The sequence below is a fragment of the Cetorhinus maximus genome, chromosome 14, assembly GCF_964194155.1.
Source record: "Cetorhinus maximus chromosome 14, sCetMax3.hap1.1, whole genome shotgun sequence".
NCBI classification, from domain to species: domain Eukaryota; kingdom Metazoa; phylum Chordata; class Chondrichthyes; order Lamniformes; family Cetorhinidae; genus Cetorhinus; species Cetorhinus maximus.
The window spans coordinates 10,926,636-10,946,436 of NC_135892.1; the positions used below are offsets into that span (position 1 = coordinate 10,926,636).

The following is a 19,801-nucleotide window of genomic DNA, read 5'->3' on the forward strand; positions in this document are numbered from 1 at the left end:
GTCTCTGTTGTCTATCTGCTTGTATGACATCCAATCCTGGATAAGCCGCAATTCCTCCATTTAAAGACCAAAGAATATTGAAGCCACCAGGGGAAAAATTCGCTTGCGTTCACAGGCTTACCCTGATTCCTCAGGGGCAGGCGAAGCAGCACTACATAAACAAGTTTCTCCCCCATAGTCTTTTATGGTGCCACAATCTCTGTATTCTCACTTATGATTCCATTTCCTCCTCAGCTACTCGCTGGTAGAACCAGACGTCTCGGTGTCCTTTATGACCGTGAGCCTCTTACCCCATATCTTCTCCACCATAAATACTGCTTACACCCATCACAAATATTGCCCATCTCCGACCCTATCTTGGCACATCTGCAGCAGAAACCTTTATCCATGCCTGGTCACAAGGCTCAACCATTCCAATGCTTTCCTGACCTCCCAACCTTCACCTTCGGTAAACTTCAGCTCATGCACAAGTCTGCTACATGTTTTCTATCATACTCCTAGTCTCACTCACCTTTCACCCCTGTGCTTGTTGATCTACATTGGTTCCCAGGCACTCAACAGCTCATCTCTCCCCATCTTTTGTAATCTTCTCCTGCCTTACAACTCTCCAAGAATTCTGTGTTCCTCCAACAATGGCCTCTTGTGCATTACCATTTCCCTTTAACCCACCAATAGCAGCAAAACCTTCAGCTGACCAGACCCTAAACTCTGGAATTTTCTATGAAAATGTTTTCACCTCTCCAGTTCCCTCTCTTCCTTTAAGACCCATTGTATCATAACATAATTTTCTTTGCCTCGTTGACAATGTTACTTGGAGCATACAAATGTAGGGCAAAGTGATAGAAACCTATAAGATTCTCTATTCTGTCTGAGTAAATTTATTAATATTTTGACTTGAAAGCCTCAACTGCTCTTAAATATCAGAACACACTGTGGTGATTTACCCTAAAGCTATCTCTTTGTGCCAGCAACTTGTTGGAGAGCCCAGTCTGTGCATGCACAGCATGAATTTCTCCTTGCCACTGGCAAGAAATGTCCTCATGAAATTACAGCCTTCTTCGTCAAAACACGCAAATAAAACAGGAATTTCAACTAAGATTTTCAAGGTTTAAAAAACAAAGGCACATATTTATATTCTTATTTATATTCTGGACCTTTATTCTCTGAAGTTTAGAAGAATTAGAGGTGACCTTATTGAACGCATAAAATTCTTGCAGCATTTAACAGATACCATGAGGCTGTTTCCCCTGTCCAGAGAGTCTAGAAGTGGGGGCCATAGACTCAGGGTAAGGGGATGGCCATTTTGCACAGTGCTGAGAAGTCTCTTCACTTAGAGGGCTGTGAACCTTTGGAACACTCTACCCAGAGAACTGTGGATGCTCAGTCAATAAGTATATTCAAGGCTGAGATCAATTTTGGACTCAAAGGAAGTCAAGGGACATGGCAATAGGACAGAAAAGTGAAGCTGAGGTAGATGTTCAGCCATGATCTCACTCTATGATGGAGCAAGCTCAAGAGGCTGACCCCTGCTCATATGTTCTTGTAGGCATAATACCAACAGTGGAAAATAGTACAGAAATCTTTTAGGTGGTGAATATACAGAGACAATGAAAAGTACATAGCTTGATCACTGAACATGTGGTGGTTGGGGGGAGATGGTGGCCTATGAAAGCTTTAAAAATTTTGGATTACAAAACTAGAACAGTTTCACAGAAGCTTCACTGCAAAAGTTGGTGCTGCAGAAGATTCCTAGCCATTGCAACACCTGGTAGACAATATGGTGCCTGTGGAGATAATGTAACAGATTAATCTATCTGAAAGCTGCCTAATGCCACTTCAACTCGCTGATTCAACATTCACACACTAGTGTAAACTACGGCCATTTATTTGCGACGATAAGCTAATGGCACTATCCTTTAAGAAATTCATATCATTATTCTGCCATTTTAATTTGCCGATCCTTCCTCCTCCCTCCATTATATTCATGGGTTTGTTTTCAATCACAATGTTATTTCTTTGAGAAGGCAGCAACAGGACTGTAACTGTTAAGTGCCAAACAACAAAACTAAAGCAGCTGCAAATATTAAGTTGCAAAGGGAGTTGTGTGTAGAGTGCGAACTTCTTTCAAAGACCGAGGACCGGTCATATGGAAACTAATTCAACATTCTTCCTCGCTCATTAATTTTCATAATTGGAACTATACCAAAGTAAAGCAGAGATTGCTGACAGAACTCTGAAGAGTCCTGAATACGCAGAATAGCATAGAGTACTGGAGTTCCAAAGGGTTTTCACCGAGCTGTTGATAAAGAAAATATTAGCAAAAACATATAAATTAAGGTAGCAGCCTTAACTGTAATTTTAAGAGGAAGCCTTTCCAACTTGACCCTAGATCGTTCCCTCCGGGACACCCTGGTCCACTCCTCCATCACCCCCTACTCCTCAACCCCCACCTATGACACCTCCCCATGCCCACGCAGAAGATGCAACACCTGCCCCTTCACTTCCTCTCTCCTCACCGTCCAAGGGCCCAAACACTCCTTTCAAGTGAAGCAGCATTTCACTTGCATTTCCCCTAACTTATTCTACTGCATTCGTTGCTCCCAATGCGGTCTCCTCTACATTGGAGAGACCAAACGCAAACTGGGCGACCGCTTTGCAGAACACCTGCGGTCTGTCCGCAAGAAAGACCCAAACCTCCCTGTCGCTTGCCATTTTAACACTCCACCCTGCTCTCTTGCCCACATGTCTGTCCTTGGCTTGCTGCATTGTTCCAGTGAAGCCCAACGCAAACTGGAGGAACAGCACCTCATCTTCCGACTAGGCACTTTACAGCCTTCCGGGCTGAATATTGAATTCAACAACTTTAGATCTTAAACTCCCCCTCCCCCCATCCCCACCCCGTTTCTTCCCCCTCCCTTTTTTTTTTCAATAATTTATATAGATTCTTCTTTTCTCACCTATTTCCATTATTTTAAAATCTACAACTAATACCTTGTTAGTCTTTCCACCCCACCCCAACTAGAGCTGTACCTTGAGTATCCTGCCATCCATTCTTAATTAGCACTTTTCTTAGATAATATCACCACCTTCAACACCTCTTTGATCCTTTGGTCTGTGACATCTTTTGATTATCTGCTCCTATCACTGCTTGCTTATCCCTACAACCACCCCACCCTCAACTTCTCTCTCCCCCCGCCCCCCCACCTTAGACCAGCTTATATTTCACCTCTCTCCTAACTATACTTCAGTTCTGCCGAAGGGTCATGAGGACTCGAAACGTCAACTGTTTTCTTCTCCACCGATGCTGCCAGACCTGCTGAGTTTTTCCAGGTAATTCTGTTTTTGTTTTGGATTTCCAGCATCCGCAGTAGCTTTTAGCTTTTTGTTTTTAATCTAGCACAAGTAGTATGGATTCTGTATTCCTAAACTCTAAAGCAAATGGATGTAGTCAACCACTCAATTTACTAATTGCTTAATTAGTTTATGCAGTATTTGTCCTCACAGAAAGCTGTCCACATAAAACCATCTATGCAGCTATCTATAAAGAACTATCTCTGTAAGAACCAAAAGGTTGCGCACAACTAATTATTTCCTTTCAGTGGAAAACATTAACGTCAAATAACAGGGAAACATCCTGAAGGCACCTGAATACAAGTAAAATAAAAAGACTAGCATTTACTTGGTGCTTTTCATGACCACCAGACATCTCAAAGCACTTTACAACCAATGAAGTACTTCTGGTCACTGTTGTAATATAGGAAAACACAACAACCAATCTGTGCACAGCAAACTCCCACAAACTGCAATGCAATAATGACCAGATAATCTGCTTTTGTGACGTTGATTGAGGGATAAATATTAGCCCAGGGCACCTGGGATAACTCTGGTGCTCTCCTATACAGTAATACGGGATCTTTTATGTCCAGAAAGGGCATTCAAAGCCTTGGTTTAATGTCTCATCCAAAAGATGGCACCTTGGATAGCACAGCACATCCACAGTATAGCACTGGAGTGTCAGCTCTGATTTTGGTGCTCAAGTCCTGGAGTAGGACATGATCCTCGAACCCTGTGACTCAGAGGCGTCGGTGCTGCCAACTAAACTACTGCTGACAAAAGTGAAAAGAAGTTTTTCCAAACTTAGAGACATCACTAGTGAGGCCCAATTTGGAATATTGTGTACAGTTTCAAAATAATTCATTCTAGAATGAGAAACTGTTCATAGATAACTGCACATTTGCAGTGGATAAAAATTACTTACACAGTATTCTGTTTATTTAAGTCGCTGTAAAAACTGCTGCAGCTGACAAGAAAAAACAGAACTAAATGGTTTAAGTTTTTGTGGCAGCACAATGGTTAATCCATCTGGGTAACAATCTTTTCGATGACACTTTTAACACAGTTGTTAAGTCCTTTAATTTCAACTAATTGGACTAATGACTTTTAACGTGGGAAACCAGGCCCTTAAGAATTTGTGGCAACAAGATTTAATGTAAAACTGATAAAATTGACAGCAAAATAGTGCATTTTTTTCCATATTTCTTACTGATTGTATTCTCCTTCCCCACTGCTGAGGGAATTAGAACGATATCCCAGAAGATGAGAACCAGTAAACAACCCCACCCCGCTCTCCCCTCAGCAGCTTGCCTGAGTGGCCTTTACATTCATTAGGCAATGAATATCAGGAGACTACAATTATGAGGCATTGTATTCTGTCCTACGCAACATCCACACACAAGCATTTTAAGCATCCAGGGATGGAAACCTTGGCTAATTTTTCTTTGCCACAATTTGCAGCACCAAGTCTAACTGACTGCTCCAGCTCAGATCAGCCCATTTAGCATCAACCATGCATCTTTTTAGCTTACATTGCGTAGCTACTCACTAAACCATTGTGAAAATCTGCTATTTTTTTAAATAAAAGAAACAGCATTGCCATGAGATTACTCAACATGGAATTTGTAAAGATGAAACATGTCAGCAAGAGTATTGCTGAAAAAAAAGTGACATACTATCAAAGCTTTTCGTCTTGCACTCATCAGGATAGCTCGCAAGAATTTTCCAACAGTAACGGGAGAACAATTTATACTGCATGAGGAGAGAGTGCTAATTGGTTGACAAGTGGACTCTGATCGGTGGAGGCGTTGCCATGGAGAATGCAGCATGGAACAGTTAACTGCCCAGCTTTGTTCAAATTCAAACCAGGCAGGTTGACTCTGATTGGGAAACAGGAAATACGACCTGCCTGGTTTGAATTTGAACAAAGCTGGGCAGTTAACTGTTCCATGCTGCATTTATGGCAACGCCTCTACCAATCAGAGTCGACTTGCGAACCAACCAGTACCCTCTCCTTATGGAGTATAAATTGTTCTTCCCCTGTTACTGTTGGCAATTTCTTGCAGCTATCCTGATGAGCGCAAAGCAAAAAGCTTTGATAGCTTATCTCTTTTTTTCAGCAATACTCAAGTTCCGTAGTACTAAATAACTATATGTCAGTAAGAATTGTGGCTCCTGCACCCCCCAACCCCCCTACTTCACCAAATGGATGAAGGAAAAGAACTGAACTTATGATTTAAAAAGACATTTGCAAACTTGATTTTTTTTAACATCATAATCTGAATGTAATATTAAAAATCGCCATTCTAGGTTCCTAAAAGGTACACAGAAATTCTACTGAGGTTTCAATGGGCAAGTCACAAGCTTACCATATGTGTGTATGCCAGTAACCCTGGGTTTATTAAGTACCTTTAGAAGATTTAAATTGCTCTGCACAGGAGACAGAGTTTGAAGTGATAACAGTGTCTGGCAGTAAATGCCACAGGGAAGAGACAGATGTGAAATCTCATCCTTGGAACTCCACGTCTACTCTCTGGATAGATGCACACTCAGGAAGTGCAGCTGCAGATGATCATGCTCCAAATGCGAGTAGAGTTCTGGCTTAAGAAATAAAAACTTCTGATGAATTCCAAACATAATAGAAACAAAAATCCTTGAGAATTTTTAGTTGATTCATGCTTTATTTTTATTGGCTCTACTTAATAGAAGTATCTAAAGGAGTTGCAGAAGATTCAACAGATTATTTAATCTCATTAGCAACAAATATAAAGAAGTTTGCATCAAAATAATGTAAAATGCATCAGCAACATTTCTGACTGTTTTGACAAACGCATGACTTTCATTCAGGTGGGATGCTTTCCCAAATTTAATTGTTGAGATTTTTTTTAAAATTTCAATGAAATCACTGCCAAAAAGTCAACCAAGAACAGCAACTTGGAATTACTTCAATAAGCCACAGTCAAAATAAAAGAATTATTACAGTACTAAATGAGCAGAAATTGCCTTCAATTAAATATTGGGAATACCAAAGTCCCTGCTACAAACCCCAGTCCCTAAGCTCCATCCCTCTCCCTGGCAGTTGTCTGAAGCTGAATCAAACTGTGTGCAACCTTAATGTCACATTTTACCACAAGATGAACTTCCAAACACATATTTGTGCCATCACTAAGGCCGTCTAATCCCACTTCCTAAACATTACCCAACTTCACTCCTGCCTCAGCTCATCTATCACTGATACCTTCATCCATACCGTTGCTCCTCTACAATTAACTACTCCAATGCATTTCTAGCTAATCATCCATTTTCTACCCTCCTGAAACTTGAGGTCATCCAAAATTATGCTGCTCACATCCTAACTTGTACAAGTCCCGTTCACCCTACATCCCTGTGCTCACTGATCTGGACTCGTTCACGGTTAAGCAATACCTTGCTTTTTTTTTAAAATTCTGATCCTTGCTTTCAAATCCTTCCATGGCCTCAGCCCTCACCATCTCTGTAATCTCCTCTAATTCCATGACCCTCCAACATATCAGTGGTCCTCTACCTCTGGCCTCTTGAACATCCTGATTTTAATTGCTCCACTATTAGCAGCCATGCCTTCATTTGCCTAGGCCCTAAGCTCTGGAATCCCTCAGTAAACCTCTCCTCCTCTCTATCTCTCCTCCCTGAAGCTCCTGAAAATCTACCTCTTTGGCCAAGTTTTTGGTCATCTGCCCTAATATCTCCTTAAGTGGCTTGGTGTCAAATTTTGCTTTAAAACACTCCAGTGTAGCACTCTGGGGCGGTTTATTATGTTAAAGGCGTTATATAAATATAAGTTATTCTTGTTGTAACTGTCTCCTTAAGTTACCTATCAAAAGCTGCCACAGTTCAAGAAGATAACCCATAACCGCCACTAACCACACAGGGCAACTAAGGATAGGCTGTAAATATAAAGACACTCGCACCACAAGAATAAATACAGCATACAAAACATGGGACTGTAGTACAAACAGTCCATAACAAGCAGGCAATTCTAGACTTTATCTTGCATCAATGGGCAATTATAACTTCACCCATTCACAAAGTCATTGAATGGCTTCATGCAATGAGTAGATAAAGGGAGCACTGCCAGAAAATGTTAAGCTGTTCCTAAACTAATAAACCAAATGATATTTGCAAACCTTGAAAGAACTTGCATTCATATAGCAACTATCATGTGACCTCAGGATGCCTCAAAATGTTTCAATCAATTAATGAAGTACTTTGAAGTGCAGACATCATTATAAAGTGGGGGATTTAAAAAAAAATTCATTCATGGGATGTGAGTGTCGCCGGTTAGGCCAACATTTATTGACCATCCCTAATTGCCCTTGAGAAGGTGGTAGTGAGCTGCCTTCTTGAACCGCTGCAGTGGTGTAGGTATACCCACAGTGCTGTTAGGATCGGAGTTGCAGGATTTTGACCCAGCGACAGTGAAGGAACGGCGATATATTTCCAAGTCAGGATGGTGAGTGGCTTGGAGGGGAACATCCTGTAGGTTGTGCTCCCATGTGTCTGCTGCCCTTGTCCTTCTAGATGGTAGTGCCATGGGTTTGGAAGGTGCTAAGAAGTCTTGGTGAGTTCCTGTAGTGCACTTTATAGATGGTACACACTGCTGCCACTGTGCGTCGGTGGTGGAGGGAGTGAATGGGGTTCCAATCAAGTGGGCTGCTTTGTCCTGGATGGTGTCAGCTTCTCGCATGTTCTTGGAGCTGTACTCATCCAGGCAAATGGAGAGTATCCCATCACACTCCCGACCTGTGCCTTGTAAATGGTGGACAGGCTTTGGGGAGTCAGGAGGTGAGTTACTCACCACAGGATTCCTAGCCTAGCTGATTTTCCTACAAGTCCCTCAAGCAGCAATGGGATAAACTAGCAGCACAAAATGATGGGTAAATCTTAGCCTACACAATAGGAATATGCCCCAGCTTTTCTTTCAATAGTGTCATGGAACCTTTTACATCCATCTGAGAAGACAAAAGAGGCCTCAGTCTAATATCTCATCCAAGTGACGGATGAGGATGACAGTTGAATCTTCTAGCAAAGTTTAAGTTTTGAACCAGTGATCATCATAAAGCTTTCCGAATCGGTTTTTAAAAAAAACGTTGTTGCAGAACCTACAGCAAGTTTGCACTTTGGTGTTTCTTTTCTTTGAGAAACAGCAATGATATATAACATTAGCAACATGGCTACACAAAAACGCTGTTACAAACAGAAGATCTGTAGGCCATAAAGATGGTGCACGATTGCACAGCCATCCTGGATATTTCTGGGCAAAATAGTATTAAGTAAAAGTCTTGCGTCAAAAGGAAATTTAATCAAGATTAGTTGCTGTTAATGCCAGGACTATCTTTAGCAGTCTGCAGTCCTACCTTTTTTACTGATTGCAGGTGAAGGGTTTTGTATTTCTGACATAACTTGAAGCATCCACGCTGGCAAGGTCCTTTTCCGCTGCACAGAGTTCAGTGGTGCATGACTTGTCTTCAGTAGCTCACTCTTTGACTGAAAGAACACAAGGTTGGCTTGGTTAGTGGATGACATATTAGACTGCCTCACAATCCATTTGAATGTTTTACCTCAAGTGGAATAATAATATGGGGGCATCACAACAGTACTCAATCACATCCTCATTTGATATTTACACAGTCACAATCAAGACCTAAAGTTGTGACTGATTTATTCTTCCTGACCTATCAACCAACCTGAAAGCACTGATGCTAATTGAGTGACCCCTCATCCGAGATGAGTTAACTAGCTTGTATGGTTCAGCAGCTCATTTGATGATTTAACTGATACACTGGGAGAGCCCAGAAAGTTTCATTTTCAAAACTCATCAGAAAAGACTCCTTGATCATTTAACAATAAAAAAAAAAGTTTTAAAACCTTGATTGAATTATCAACTTGTAAAACCTAGAAGTAAAGGCAGTAATATAATGCATCTTTGTAACACAATTAGAAAGCTATCAGTCTCTTGCTTCAATTCCAAGAAACTTAAACCCATATCTCATGAAAAAATACTTTCAGCTAGTTCGCACAAAATTGGAAAAACAGTACAATTGCGGATGACGTATGTAATCCAAATTTCTCAACCTGCTTTAGTTATTGCATAATTGAAAATATTCATATTGAGAAATCGGGAAGTAACTTTAGGATGACAATAGGTTTAACACAAAAGTCCTGTGTGCGGAAGCATCTGTGGTTCCAAAGTAGGGAAAGGGCCAACTGGACCACAAAATGCTTTCCAAGGCCAAAAGCATAAATGGTACTGTAGCAATGGAATTCATTGCCACAGAAGGCTATGGAGGCCTGGTCATTGAGTGTATTTAAGACCGAGATAGATAGGTTCTTGATTGGTAAGGGGGTCAAAGGTTACGGGGAGAATGGGGTTGAGAAACTTATCAGCCATGATTGAATGGCGGAGCAAACTCGATGGGCCGAATGGCCTAATTTCTGCTCCTGTGTCCTATGGTCTTATGGTCCTCCAGACTCTTGACAGGAAGAAAAAGACTTGCCTTTCACAACCACTGGACGTCTCAAAGCACTTTACAATCAATTAATACTTTGGAAATGTAATCACTGTTGTAATGCAGGAAACGCAGCAGCCAATTTATGCACAGAAAGCTCCCACAACCAGCAATGTGATAATCAGGTAATCGGACAACCAGATAGTCAGTTTTTGTGACGTTGATTGCGGGATAAATATTGGCCAGGACATGTGGGAGAACTCCCCTGCTCTTATTCAAGATAGTGCCATGGGATCTTTTGCATCCACCCATGAGGGCAAACAGAATCTTAGTTTAATATCTCATCAGAAAGATGGCACCTCCGACAGTGCAGCATTACCTCAGTACTGCACTGGAGTGTCAGCCTTAATTTTTGTGCTAAAATCCTGGAATGGGACTTGAACCAAGAACCTTCTGTCTCAAAGGCAAGAGTGCTACCAACTAAGTCACAGCTAACACTTCAGACTTTGTAGAAAATGACTAATCCACTGCTAAGTCAATAAACTTTGTCAGTACTTCACAAGTACTTTGATACCTATTTTGCTGGGAGTAAAATATAATTTGGGTTTACAAGCTATTTCCATCTGCCAGTTTATTACAAATAGTTAATTACAGGATTACATCCATAGCTCACTTAATTTCCTTTCAGTTTTCAATCAACTTCTGTGAATTTAGAGCATTTTCTGTTTTTATTCTGATAGTTCATATCCAGCCCAGGACTCTAAACATTCACCAGTAAGAACAGTAAGAGCTGCTTGTTTTCTTTTTAAAAATAAACCTAATACAGGATAGGATTGAATTAAAACTTCGCTGACTAGATTAGATCTAGTTAACTAGATTAACTAGATCCCCATTCTCCCACTTTTCCTTTGAAGACCATTCTTAAAACACACTCTTTGATCAAGCTTTTGGTCACCTTCCTGGTATCCCCTTCTTTGGCTCAGCGTCTATTTTTGTCTGTTGAAGCCCCTCGGGACAGTTTACTACAATAAAGGTGCTATACATATGCAAGTTGCTGTTGTCGTGGCAATTCAATGTGGGGATTAGAGGTGTGTACGGTTTGTGAACTTAGCTAAGTATTTTGCTAACCTTGAAAGATATAATAACTAAATTGAAGTGACAATGTTCCTGTTTGTGCCATCCTTATAAGATGATGCTAGGAAATTGAAATTCATTCAGCATGTGATCTCTACATTGAAATAACTCCTATTTCCAAGCATTCCTAACAAGATTAGATAGTGTAACTATACAATGATCAGCCGCAGCACATCTTAGCATCTATGCTGCTAACCTTTCAATCATAACTTGCATCACTCCACATAAAAATGCTAATCAGATTTTTAGGGCATCATTTTAAGTGAACTGTTAGAAGGCATGGTAACTTATTCACAAAACACCACAGAGTAGCTTGAGTTTTGATGTTACCCTGTTGGTTTAAAATCAATTGCTGCACAACATGGTGCTTACGAAACAACAAAGCCAAGGATTTTCACCGTAGATAGTCCTAGATCAATACTTAGACTCACTGACAGGAGCAGCAGTACGAGAAGCCGCTTGAATCTCCAGGAATATTCAAATCTAAAACTCGCCATCACATAGTCTGTCTACTCTGGCTGCTTAACACGTGTTTATGCCTCAGCTCATCTTGCCTTTGTCACTCCAAGACTGGATTATTCCAATGCTCTCCTGGCCACCTTCCCATTCTCTAAGCTTCAGTTTACCCAAAACTCTGCTATCCTTATTGGATCCTGTACCCAAATTTCACTTGCTAATTACTTCTGATCTCACTGAGCTACATTAGCACCCAATCTCTCCAAATCTTTAATTATAAATTTTGATCCTGTGCTCAAAGTTCCTTCATCGCCTTGCCCCCTTCTATCCCTGTAGCCTCCTTCAGCCCTGCAGTCCCCCTCTGGTTCTCTATTCCTCCATCTAGGGCCCCTTCTGGCTTCCCCTGCTGCCCACTCTGTTGGAACAGCAGTTCACACGAGCTGAGTACCTAAGTGACCTGAATGTCCTGGGCGCCTGTGGGGCCAGCGCACAATTAAATAAAGCCCTAAAGAGGAGTTAAAACAGCTTTCAACTGAATACGGGGCTGTAAGCTATGCACTGTGCAAGGGGCCGAAAGGCAGGATATCTCCAGAAATTAAAGATAGAGGATGAACGTCATACAATCCATGAAAGGAAGCACTCAAGAATTTCTGCAATGATCTGGAATCTGATCACTGGTGCAAATGGAGAATGGTAATGAGCTAAGGAAATGTAACCATGGCAATTGGACAATTGGAAGGGATTAAAAAGAACATCTTAGCCCTGTGCAAGCATCTTAGTATAACCAATTACTTGAAGTTAAACAATCACCTGTATGCATCTTTGCTTCATGATTTATTAGCAATTTACATGAAGTGTAGTGATCGAAATACAAGTGTGAGTAAATCACTGTCGCACTCATACGGAAATTGTGAGTATGGTGTCTCAATAAAGACCTGATCCTATATTGTTACAACTGTATGTATGTGTGTATACTCTGTTGTTTAAGGCAGCAAGACAAATTTAAATGGGAAAGGAGTTGAAAGCTCCCCTATGCCATCAGCTGCGTTCTGCAATCCCCATTCTCCCTCTTTTCCTTTGAAGGCCATTCTTAAAACACACTCTTTGATCAAGCTTTTGGTCACCTTCCTGGTATCCCCTTCTTTGGCTCAGCGTCAATTTTTGTCTGTTGAAGCCCCTTGGGACAGTTTACTACAATAAAGGTGCTATACATATGCAAGTTGCTGTTGTCGTGGCAATTCAATGTGGGGATTAGAGGTGTGTACGGTTTGTGAATTTAGCTAAGTATTTTGCTAACCTTGAAAGCTTGAATTAGAATTAAATTGAAGTGACAATGTTCCTGTTTGTGCCATCCTTATAAGATGATGCTAGGAAATTGAAATTCATTCAGCATGTGATCTCTACATTGAAATAACTCCTATTTCAAAGCATTCTTACAAAAGACTATATATTCTCTACGGTTTACAGCAGAGAAAGTGGCACAGTGTCTGTGCTCTGTTACAGCATTCCAAAACTCACCTAGAAACTATGGGAAATAAATATCCTACACAATATATCAATTTTTTTTATGGTCAACAAAAATCTTAGACTAATGAAATTCATAAGTTATGAGTGTAAGAGAACGTTATAGGGCTAAAGCAAAGTGACAGTCTCTGAACAAAGCTCTATAGTAATCAAGTTACTAGAATTAGATTAAATAGCAATTCAATTAAGAACCATTTAGTGACAACTTGTAAAACAAACTGGTGGATAAAAAAAACGGCTGTTCCTTTCGTGCAAGCCCAATATTAGTAATTTAAATGTGGAGCCAGTCTTGTTTTCGGTCGATCACACAAGCGCACACACAAACACGCGCGCGCGCGCACACACAAACACGCGCGCGCGCACACACAAACACGCGCGCGCGCGCACACACAAACACGCGCGCACACACAAACACGCGCGCACACACAAACACGCGCGCGCGCGCACACAAACACACGCGCGCGCGCACACACAAACACACGCGCGCGCGCACACACAAACACACGCGCGCGCGCACACACAAACACGCGCGCGCGCGCACACACAAACACACGCGCGCGCGCACACACAAACACACGCGCGCGCGCACACAAACACACGCGCGCGCACACAAACACACGCGCGCGCACACACACAAACACGCGCGCGCACACACACAAACACACGCACACACACACAAACACACGCGCGCGCGCACACACACAAACGCACGCGCGCACTTGCAGCAGGAAATCAATAGATAGTAATCAGTACTAAGAATCCCGAACTCAGTCCATCTTCTCCCTGGTCTGGGAGCCATGGCCAAATAAGATAGTCTACATCAAACCCTTTTGGACACTAACGTTGATATGCTTACACTTAAATTATCCTGCAGGGTAAGTCAAAACCCGCAGCAGTTTCAACTCCAAAAGCCTCAGTCTGAATCCAGGAGATTCCAGGATATAAAACAGGCCCTTACTCAAAAGGCAGAGTGTTAGACTGGGGCTAAGAGAGTATTAATTGGTTTAAAATTTTAAGACAGAAAGTTGACTAATTACACAAATCCTTACCGTGTTCTCCAAAATGCTCTTTGGTTCAGTTGCACTGGATTGCTGTCGGGAATGATCATCTGTTGTCAAAGCCCCAGATGATGCAGTGGGCTTTTCTGTGTAACCCCGAGATACATCTTGGCCTTCGTTGACATCCCCTTTACCCATGCGCAAACTTCCCTGAGAATTGGACTGCTCATCTGTGATATCCTCAAAACTTGACAGATCACTGTTTCTGCGAGGCATTAATTGTAAAGGTGGCATAAATACATTTCCATTACCTCAATTAAATATAGACTTAAAAAAAATTATACACATTAATTAAAATTCTTATTTGAATTTGAATGCCAATATATCAGCCAATTTCATGTGAAACTAAATTCCCTCTCATGGTTCTGTTCAAATTGGTGCAACCATTTAAATGCTCCAACAAAACAAATCCTGACTGCAAAATACTAAGGACTGATAAAGCCCATGTGAAAAGAACCTTTATAAATTTACAAATGATTCATGTTTAATGAGTTTAGTAAATATTATATCCAATTATAAGTTTATGAATATCTGTTAATTTCCTCAAGGTAGGTTCTTTGAATGCCTTATTTGAGATACACTGTTCTGCAGTTTATAATTGATCACACTTAACAGAAAAGTAATTTCTGTACTTCAATTCAAAGGCTTCTTCAAATTAGTGTGGTGCTGCAGTAGTGCAAGTTATGTATTCCACAAATTTTACTTTAAATATAAATGTCACTAACTCTTAGGATCAGTCGATGCAGGGTAAGGAAAAAGCTGAAGGATGGGAAGAGGTTTAAGGGAAGGAAACATTTCTGAGCCAGAAAAGAATTGTTGAGAATCACACTTTGCATAGGTGTTTTTTGTTTTACTTTTGCAACAGAACAAACTGTAACCTTACTGCAATGTTCAACCCCTACGTGAGATGGAACATCTCAAATGCTGATGCACAGGAACACAAGAAGAATTACAGAATACAATGATCCACTAAATTTTGCCTGTTGTCTATCTTACATTCACATGGAACATGGAGCAAGTTTAAAGCAGAATTATCCATAGATTTATGGTGAATCACCACCACTTACTGAGATCTGCATGTAAAATTGGCAATTGCAAAGCGAACAGCATCAATCAATTGCCATACAAAAGTAGCGTAAGATTCATACCAAGGTTTGAATGCTACAATGTTTGAATGTTACAAGATTTATGGATTTGCTTGTACTTATTAACAATATATTATGATAGTATGTTCATCAAAAATTACTTTTCTAAACTTTATAATGTTGGAATGTGAAGTCAAGTATTAGAAAGGTAACAAGGTTATATTATTCATGAAAACATCACCCTATTAATGTTGAATATATCCACACCACATAGACGTGATTAATGTTTGTCTGTTTCTGAATTAAACTGAGTCACCTTAAAGTCTGGTCAAAACTGGGAGTGATGACTTTATATATATATTTGTCTGGCAGCAAAGAAAAGGAGTCGCCTGGGTTCAGCCAGTGCCATTTATCTTTCTCCAGGGGCATAAGCTGGTCTCCACTTGAGGACCGATAGAAGCATGGATTAATGTGCAACTGGAAAAAAGAACAAGAGAGATGACCAGTACCTGATGCAAACTGACATCCTAACAACAGTAAATGATCAAGGAATGCAGTGTTTCTCAAGCTGGCGTCTGTGAAGACTTTCCAGGAGGTCCACAATATAGTTGAGCAGTACGCAACATTGCCCAATTCCACCCCGCCTCAGCTCATCTACTGCTGAAACTCTCACGTATGCTTTTGTTACCCTGAGTTGATTTATCACTGTTAAAGGTGCTATATAAGTTGTTGTTGTTGAATGTTAAATCTCTAACTTTTTCCAATCTGATAAAAGATCAGCCGCCGGAAACACTGCTTCTCTCTCCATGGATGTTGCCTGACCTGCTGAGTGTTTCCTGCACTTTTCTGCTCTTATTTCTGATTTCACACTGGTTTCTGGGGTTTCTGTTTCATTTCGAGAAACACATTCTGACATTCCAACAATTTTTCCATGAAAACTGCATCATTTGCCTTGACAAAAGCCATTGGAGTTTTTTGGTAAAGAGATTAAAATTGAAATAGTTGTCTTTTAGTACCTGAAGGAGTAGAACTATTAAACCAACTAAGCAGCATCATTTTCAAAGAGTTCTTCCATGAGTGCACAAAATTTCAATCATAATACATCATCAATACCCTCTCAGCAATATAGCAAAACTTGTAATTATTGTAAAATGGTAGGTCTAACTCAAGGCAATGGCTATCACCAACAAAAGAGAATTTAACCATCTCCCCTTGACATTCAATGGCATCATCATTGTTGAATCCCCCTATATGAACATCCAGGGGGTTGGCATTGACCAGAAATTGAACTGGACCAGTTATATAAATACTGTGGCTACAAGAGCAAGTCAGACGTTGGAATTCTGCGGTGAGTAACTCACCTCCTGACTCCCCAAAGCCTTTCCACAATCCACAAGACACAAGTCAGGAGTATGATGGAATACTCTCCATTTGCCAGGATGGGCACAGCTCTAACTTGACACGATCCAGGACAAAGCAGCTTGATTGGCATCCCATCCATCACCTTCAACATTCAGTCCCTCCACCACCATTGCACAGTGGTAGCAGTGTGTACCATCCACAAGGTGCACGGCAGCAACTCACCAAGACTCCTTCTTGGTGAAAGAGTTCACCTTCCAAACCTGCGACTTCTACCACTTAGAAGGACAAAGGCAGCGGATGCATGGGAACACCATCGCCTTCAAGTTCCCCTCCAGGTCCCACACAATCCTGACTTGGAATCACATTTTCGTTCCTTCGCTGTTGCTGGATCAAAATACTGGAACTCCCTAAGAGGACTGTGGGTGGATCTACAGCACAAGGCCTGCAGCGGTTTAAGAAGGTGGCTCACCACCACCTTCTGAAGGGCAATTAGGGATGGGCAACAAATGCTGGCCTAGCCAGTGACGCACACATCCCATTAACGAATAAAATAAAAGTCAAGTGCCCTGAGGCCATTATTAGCAGTATTTTGGGATCAGATTCCATAATTCCACCCTTTTTGAATTGCGTCTTGGTTTCCAGTTGCTTAATAAGCCAAGTTCTGTTTTTCACTACATTGGAGTCTGTGATTTTTTTTATTAATGTTTTAGAAACCATGCCCAGTCACTTTAAAAATGTGGACTCCCCTCTCAGGCATTTGGAATATATCAAGCTACATGGAAGTGTATATCACCTAGCTCTGATCGAAAATGCTGCAGAAGCACTAGATTCCTGCAGTAAATTTGACAGAGTACCTCAACATAAAGACAAGCATCGTCATGTATTATAGTTGTCAACATTTTCAAATTCAAGCAGGCTGACACTTAAATGCAGACAGGGTAAATGGCCAACAGTTGGACATGCCACCCATCTGCCATTAAGCACTAACCTGAACTCACAGGAAGGAGATGCTAGGCTCAAGTTTCATTAGTTAGCAATAGATGGAGGGTGACCACGCCAGCTACCTCATGGGATAAATTTCCTAATTTAAGAAACAGACAAATGAACGATGAAAGTGCAGCCCAAATATATTATTCTCTGCTACTGCTCATCAATCATTCCTTTGCTTGCATTTAATAAGTTTCAGCAGAATCATATCAGTATCAAAAAGTTTTGCTCACTTGTGGATAGTTTCAGAGAGGTGTAATTGGCTAACCATTATTAGTTCATGCTTATTTTTCTGAAAAGTCCCAATCTGAACTAGTACATTGTAACATAAAATTGCACTTTGTGTTAATATAAATTCTTTTGGACTTGTCAATGAAACAGATTAAACCCCAGGGTTGAAGAGAGCATGAAGAACTGTCCTATCATTCTTATTTACAGCTTACTAGGTCTCACTGCAAAAGGCTGCTGTTTTGCTTCTCCAGGGTTAATTTTAAACATGAAAAAGATAACAGTAATATAGAATGACAGCTGAATGGGGATAACAGAGTAAAATCTAATATTTTGAGCAGACAGATGTGATAATCTGCTTGTATGTATTTAGAAAGTCTATTTGTAGACTGCTGCAGCAACTCTCATTCATACTTCTGTTATCTCTAAACTTCGCTATTTATATATAAATTAAAAACAAAAAATGTGGCAAATACTCAGCAGGTCAGGCAGCATCTGTGGACAGAAACTGAGTTAACGTTTCAGGTCGGAATGACCTTTCATCAGATCCACTATTCCAATGCTCTTCTGGCCAGCCTCTCATTATCCACCTCTGTAAACTTCAGCTCATCCAATGCTCTACTGCCCATACCCCACAATAACTACTATTCACTCATCAGCCCTGTGCTCTTTTGACCCACAGTAGCTCACGGTCCAGCAACACCGTAAATGTAAAATTCTCAACCTCAAGTTCAAATCCCTCCATGACTTTACCCTTCCCTATCCCTGTAACCTCCTCCAGCCCGACAACATTCAGATCTCTTCATTCCTCCAATTTCAACCTCTTGCAGCCCTAATTTCCTTTGCCCCACACTGTTAGCAACTGTGGCCTTCAACTATCTCGGCCCTAAGGTCTGGAATTTGCTGCCTAAACCTCGATGCCTCTCTGTCCTCCTTTAAAGTGTACTTCTTTTTAACCTGTCCTAATATCTCATGCGGCTGAGTGTCAAATTTTGGCCAGGTAATGATCCCATGAATTGTCTTAGAATAATTTACTATGTTAAAGACAATATAAATGCAAGTTAGTGCCTGCTACAACAATATGAAAATGCAAGTTCTTGTTAGCAAGAGTAAAATTCTATTCCCTAATGTTGATTAGACATTATTTGCAACTACTGGCCAGACTCAAAAGTAGTGATTAATAGGGATTAGCTGCCCTCTACAGGAATCTGGTGCAAAACACCTCGAAGAACTTGGTTCTGCATTCTAGCAAAGCATTCTACATCCCATTCCCAAGTAACACCAATATTTGAAATAATCAGCTTTACTAATAATAGTCACAATATTTGTGGAAAAGTTAAACCAACAAGTGACTTTACATAGATACAAGAAGAAACTTATGTTTAATGTTCAAATATGACAGGTTCTGCACAACGTACAATGAATGCCACTCTTCTAGATAACAAATATATTTCCAAAAAAAAACACATTACTGATGATTAAGTCAAAATTTCCTTCCCCTCTTGTATTGGCAGAAAATGTGGCTAGAATTCAGGTGTAGTTTTTTAACCCCATTTATTTAATGGTCCTTGCGCTGTTATGGCATGGCTGATGGTAAATGCCGAGCCAAATCCCAGCAGATATTTTTGCAATTTGTATAATATGAGGAGAAGTTATGGAATCGAGAAATTATGTCTCTGAATACCTGTGATGATTTTATAGTAAACATTTATTAAAAGAAGAAAAAAAACACAATAACACTTCAACAAAAGAATGGCTTCGCACAGTAGACAGCGCTTTAAAGCAATTCCACAAGATCTTAATTTAACTACCCTCAGAACTAACCATCCCCTTTTTTGTTCAGCAACTATCCTTATAGATTTTAAAATCTATAGAATTCCAGTAATTTTTACCACACAGTGCCATTTTCTTCTTGGGGTGTCCTCAGAGGTTGAATGCCTGGTTCTCCCAGTCTGCTTGGTTCACACTGTCTTCTGGGAGTTCTGACTAGCTATCCTGCTGTCTTCTGGGAGGTCTAAACAGCTATCCCCAACTAGGCTTCAGTATTTCCTTAAATGCATTCCTTCCCTTTGATCTCACTATTGTTTCAACCAGTCTCTTCAGAAATACTTTCTTCCCAGAATTGATTAGACGCTTCTTTACTTAAGCT

The 19,801-nt window shown here is 40.7% G+C and overlaps 1 protein-coding gene across 1 annotated transcript in view; it reads right to left on the reverse strand.

The window, feature by feature from the left end:
* The window catches only part of aplf (aprataxin and PNKP like factor), a 45,693-nt gene that overhangs the window by 19,524 nt on the left and 6,368 nt on the right, over positions 1 to 19,801 (reverse strand). The window contains exons 3-5 of the mRNA XM_078556480.1: positions 15,392 to 15,552; positions 13,982 to 14,195; positions 8,727 to 8,856 (exon numbers count right to left, since the gene is read on the reverse strand). Of these exons, the coding sequence (XP_078412606.1) occupies positions 8,727 to 8,856; positions 13,982 to 14,195; positions 15,392 to 15,552 (505 nt within the window). The remainder of the gene's footprint in view (positions 1 to 8,726; positions 8,857 to 13,981; positions 14,196 to 15,391; positions 15,553 to 19,801) is intronic.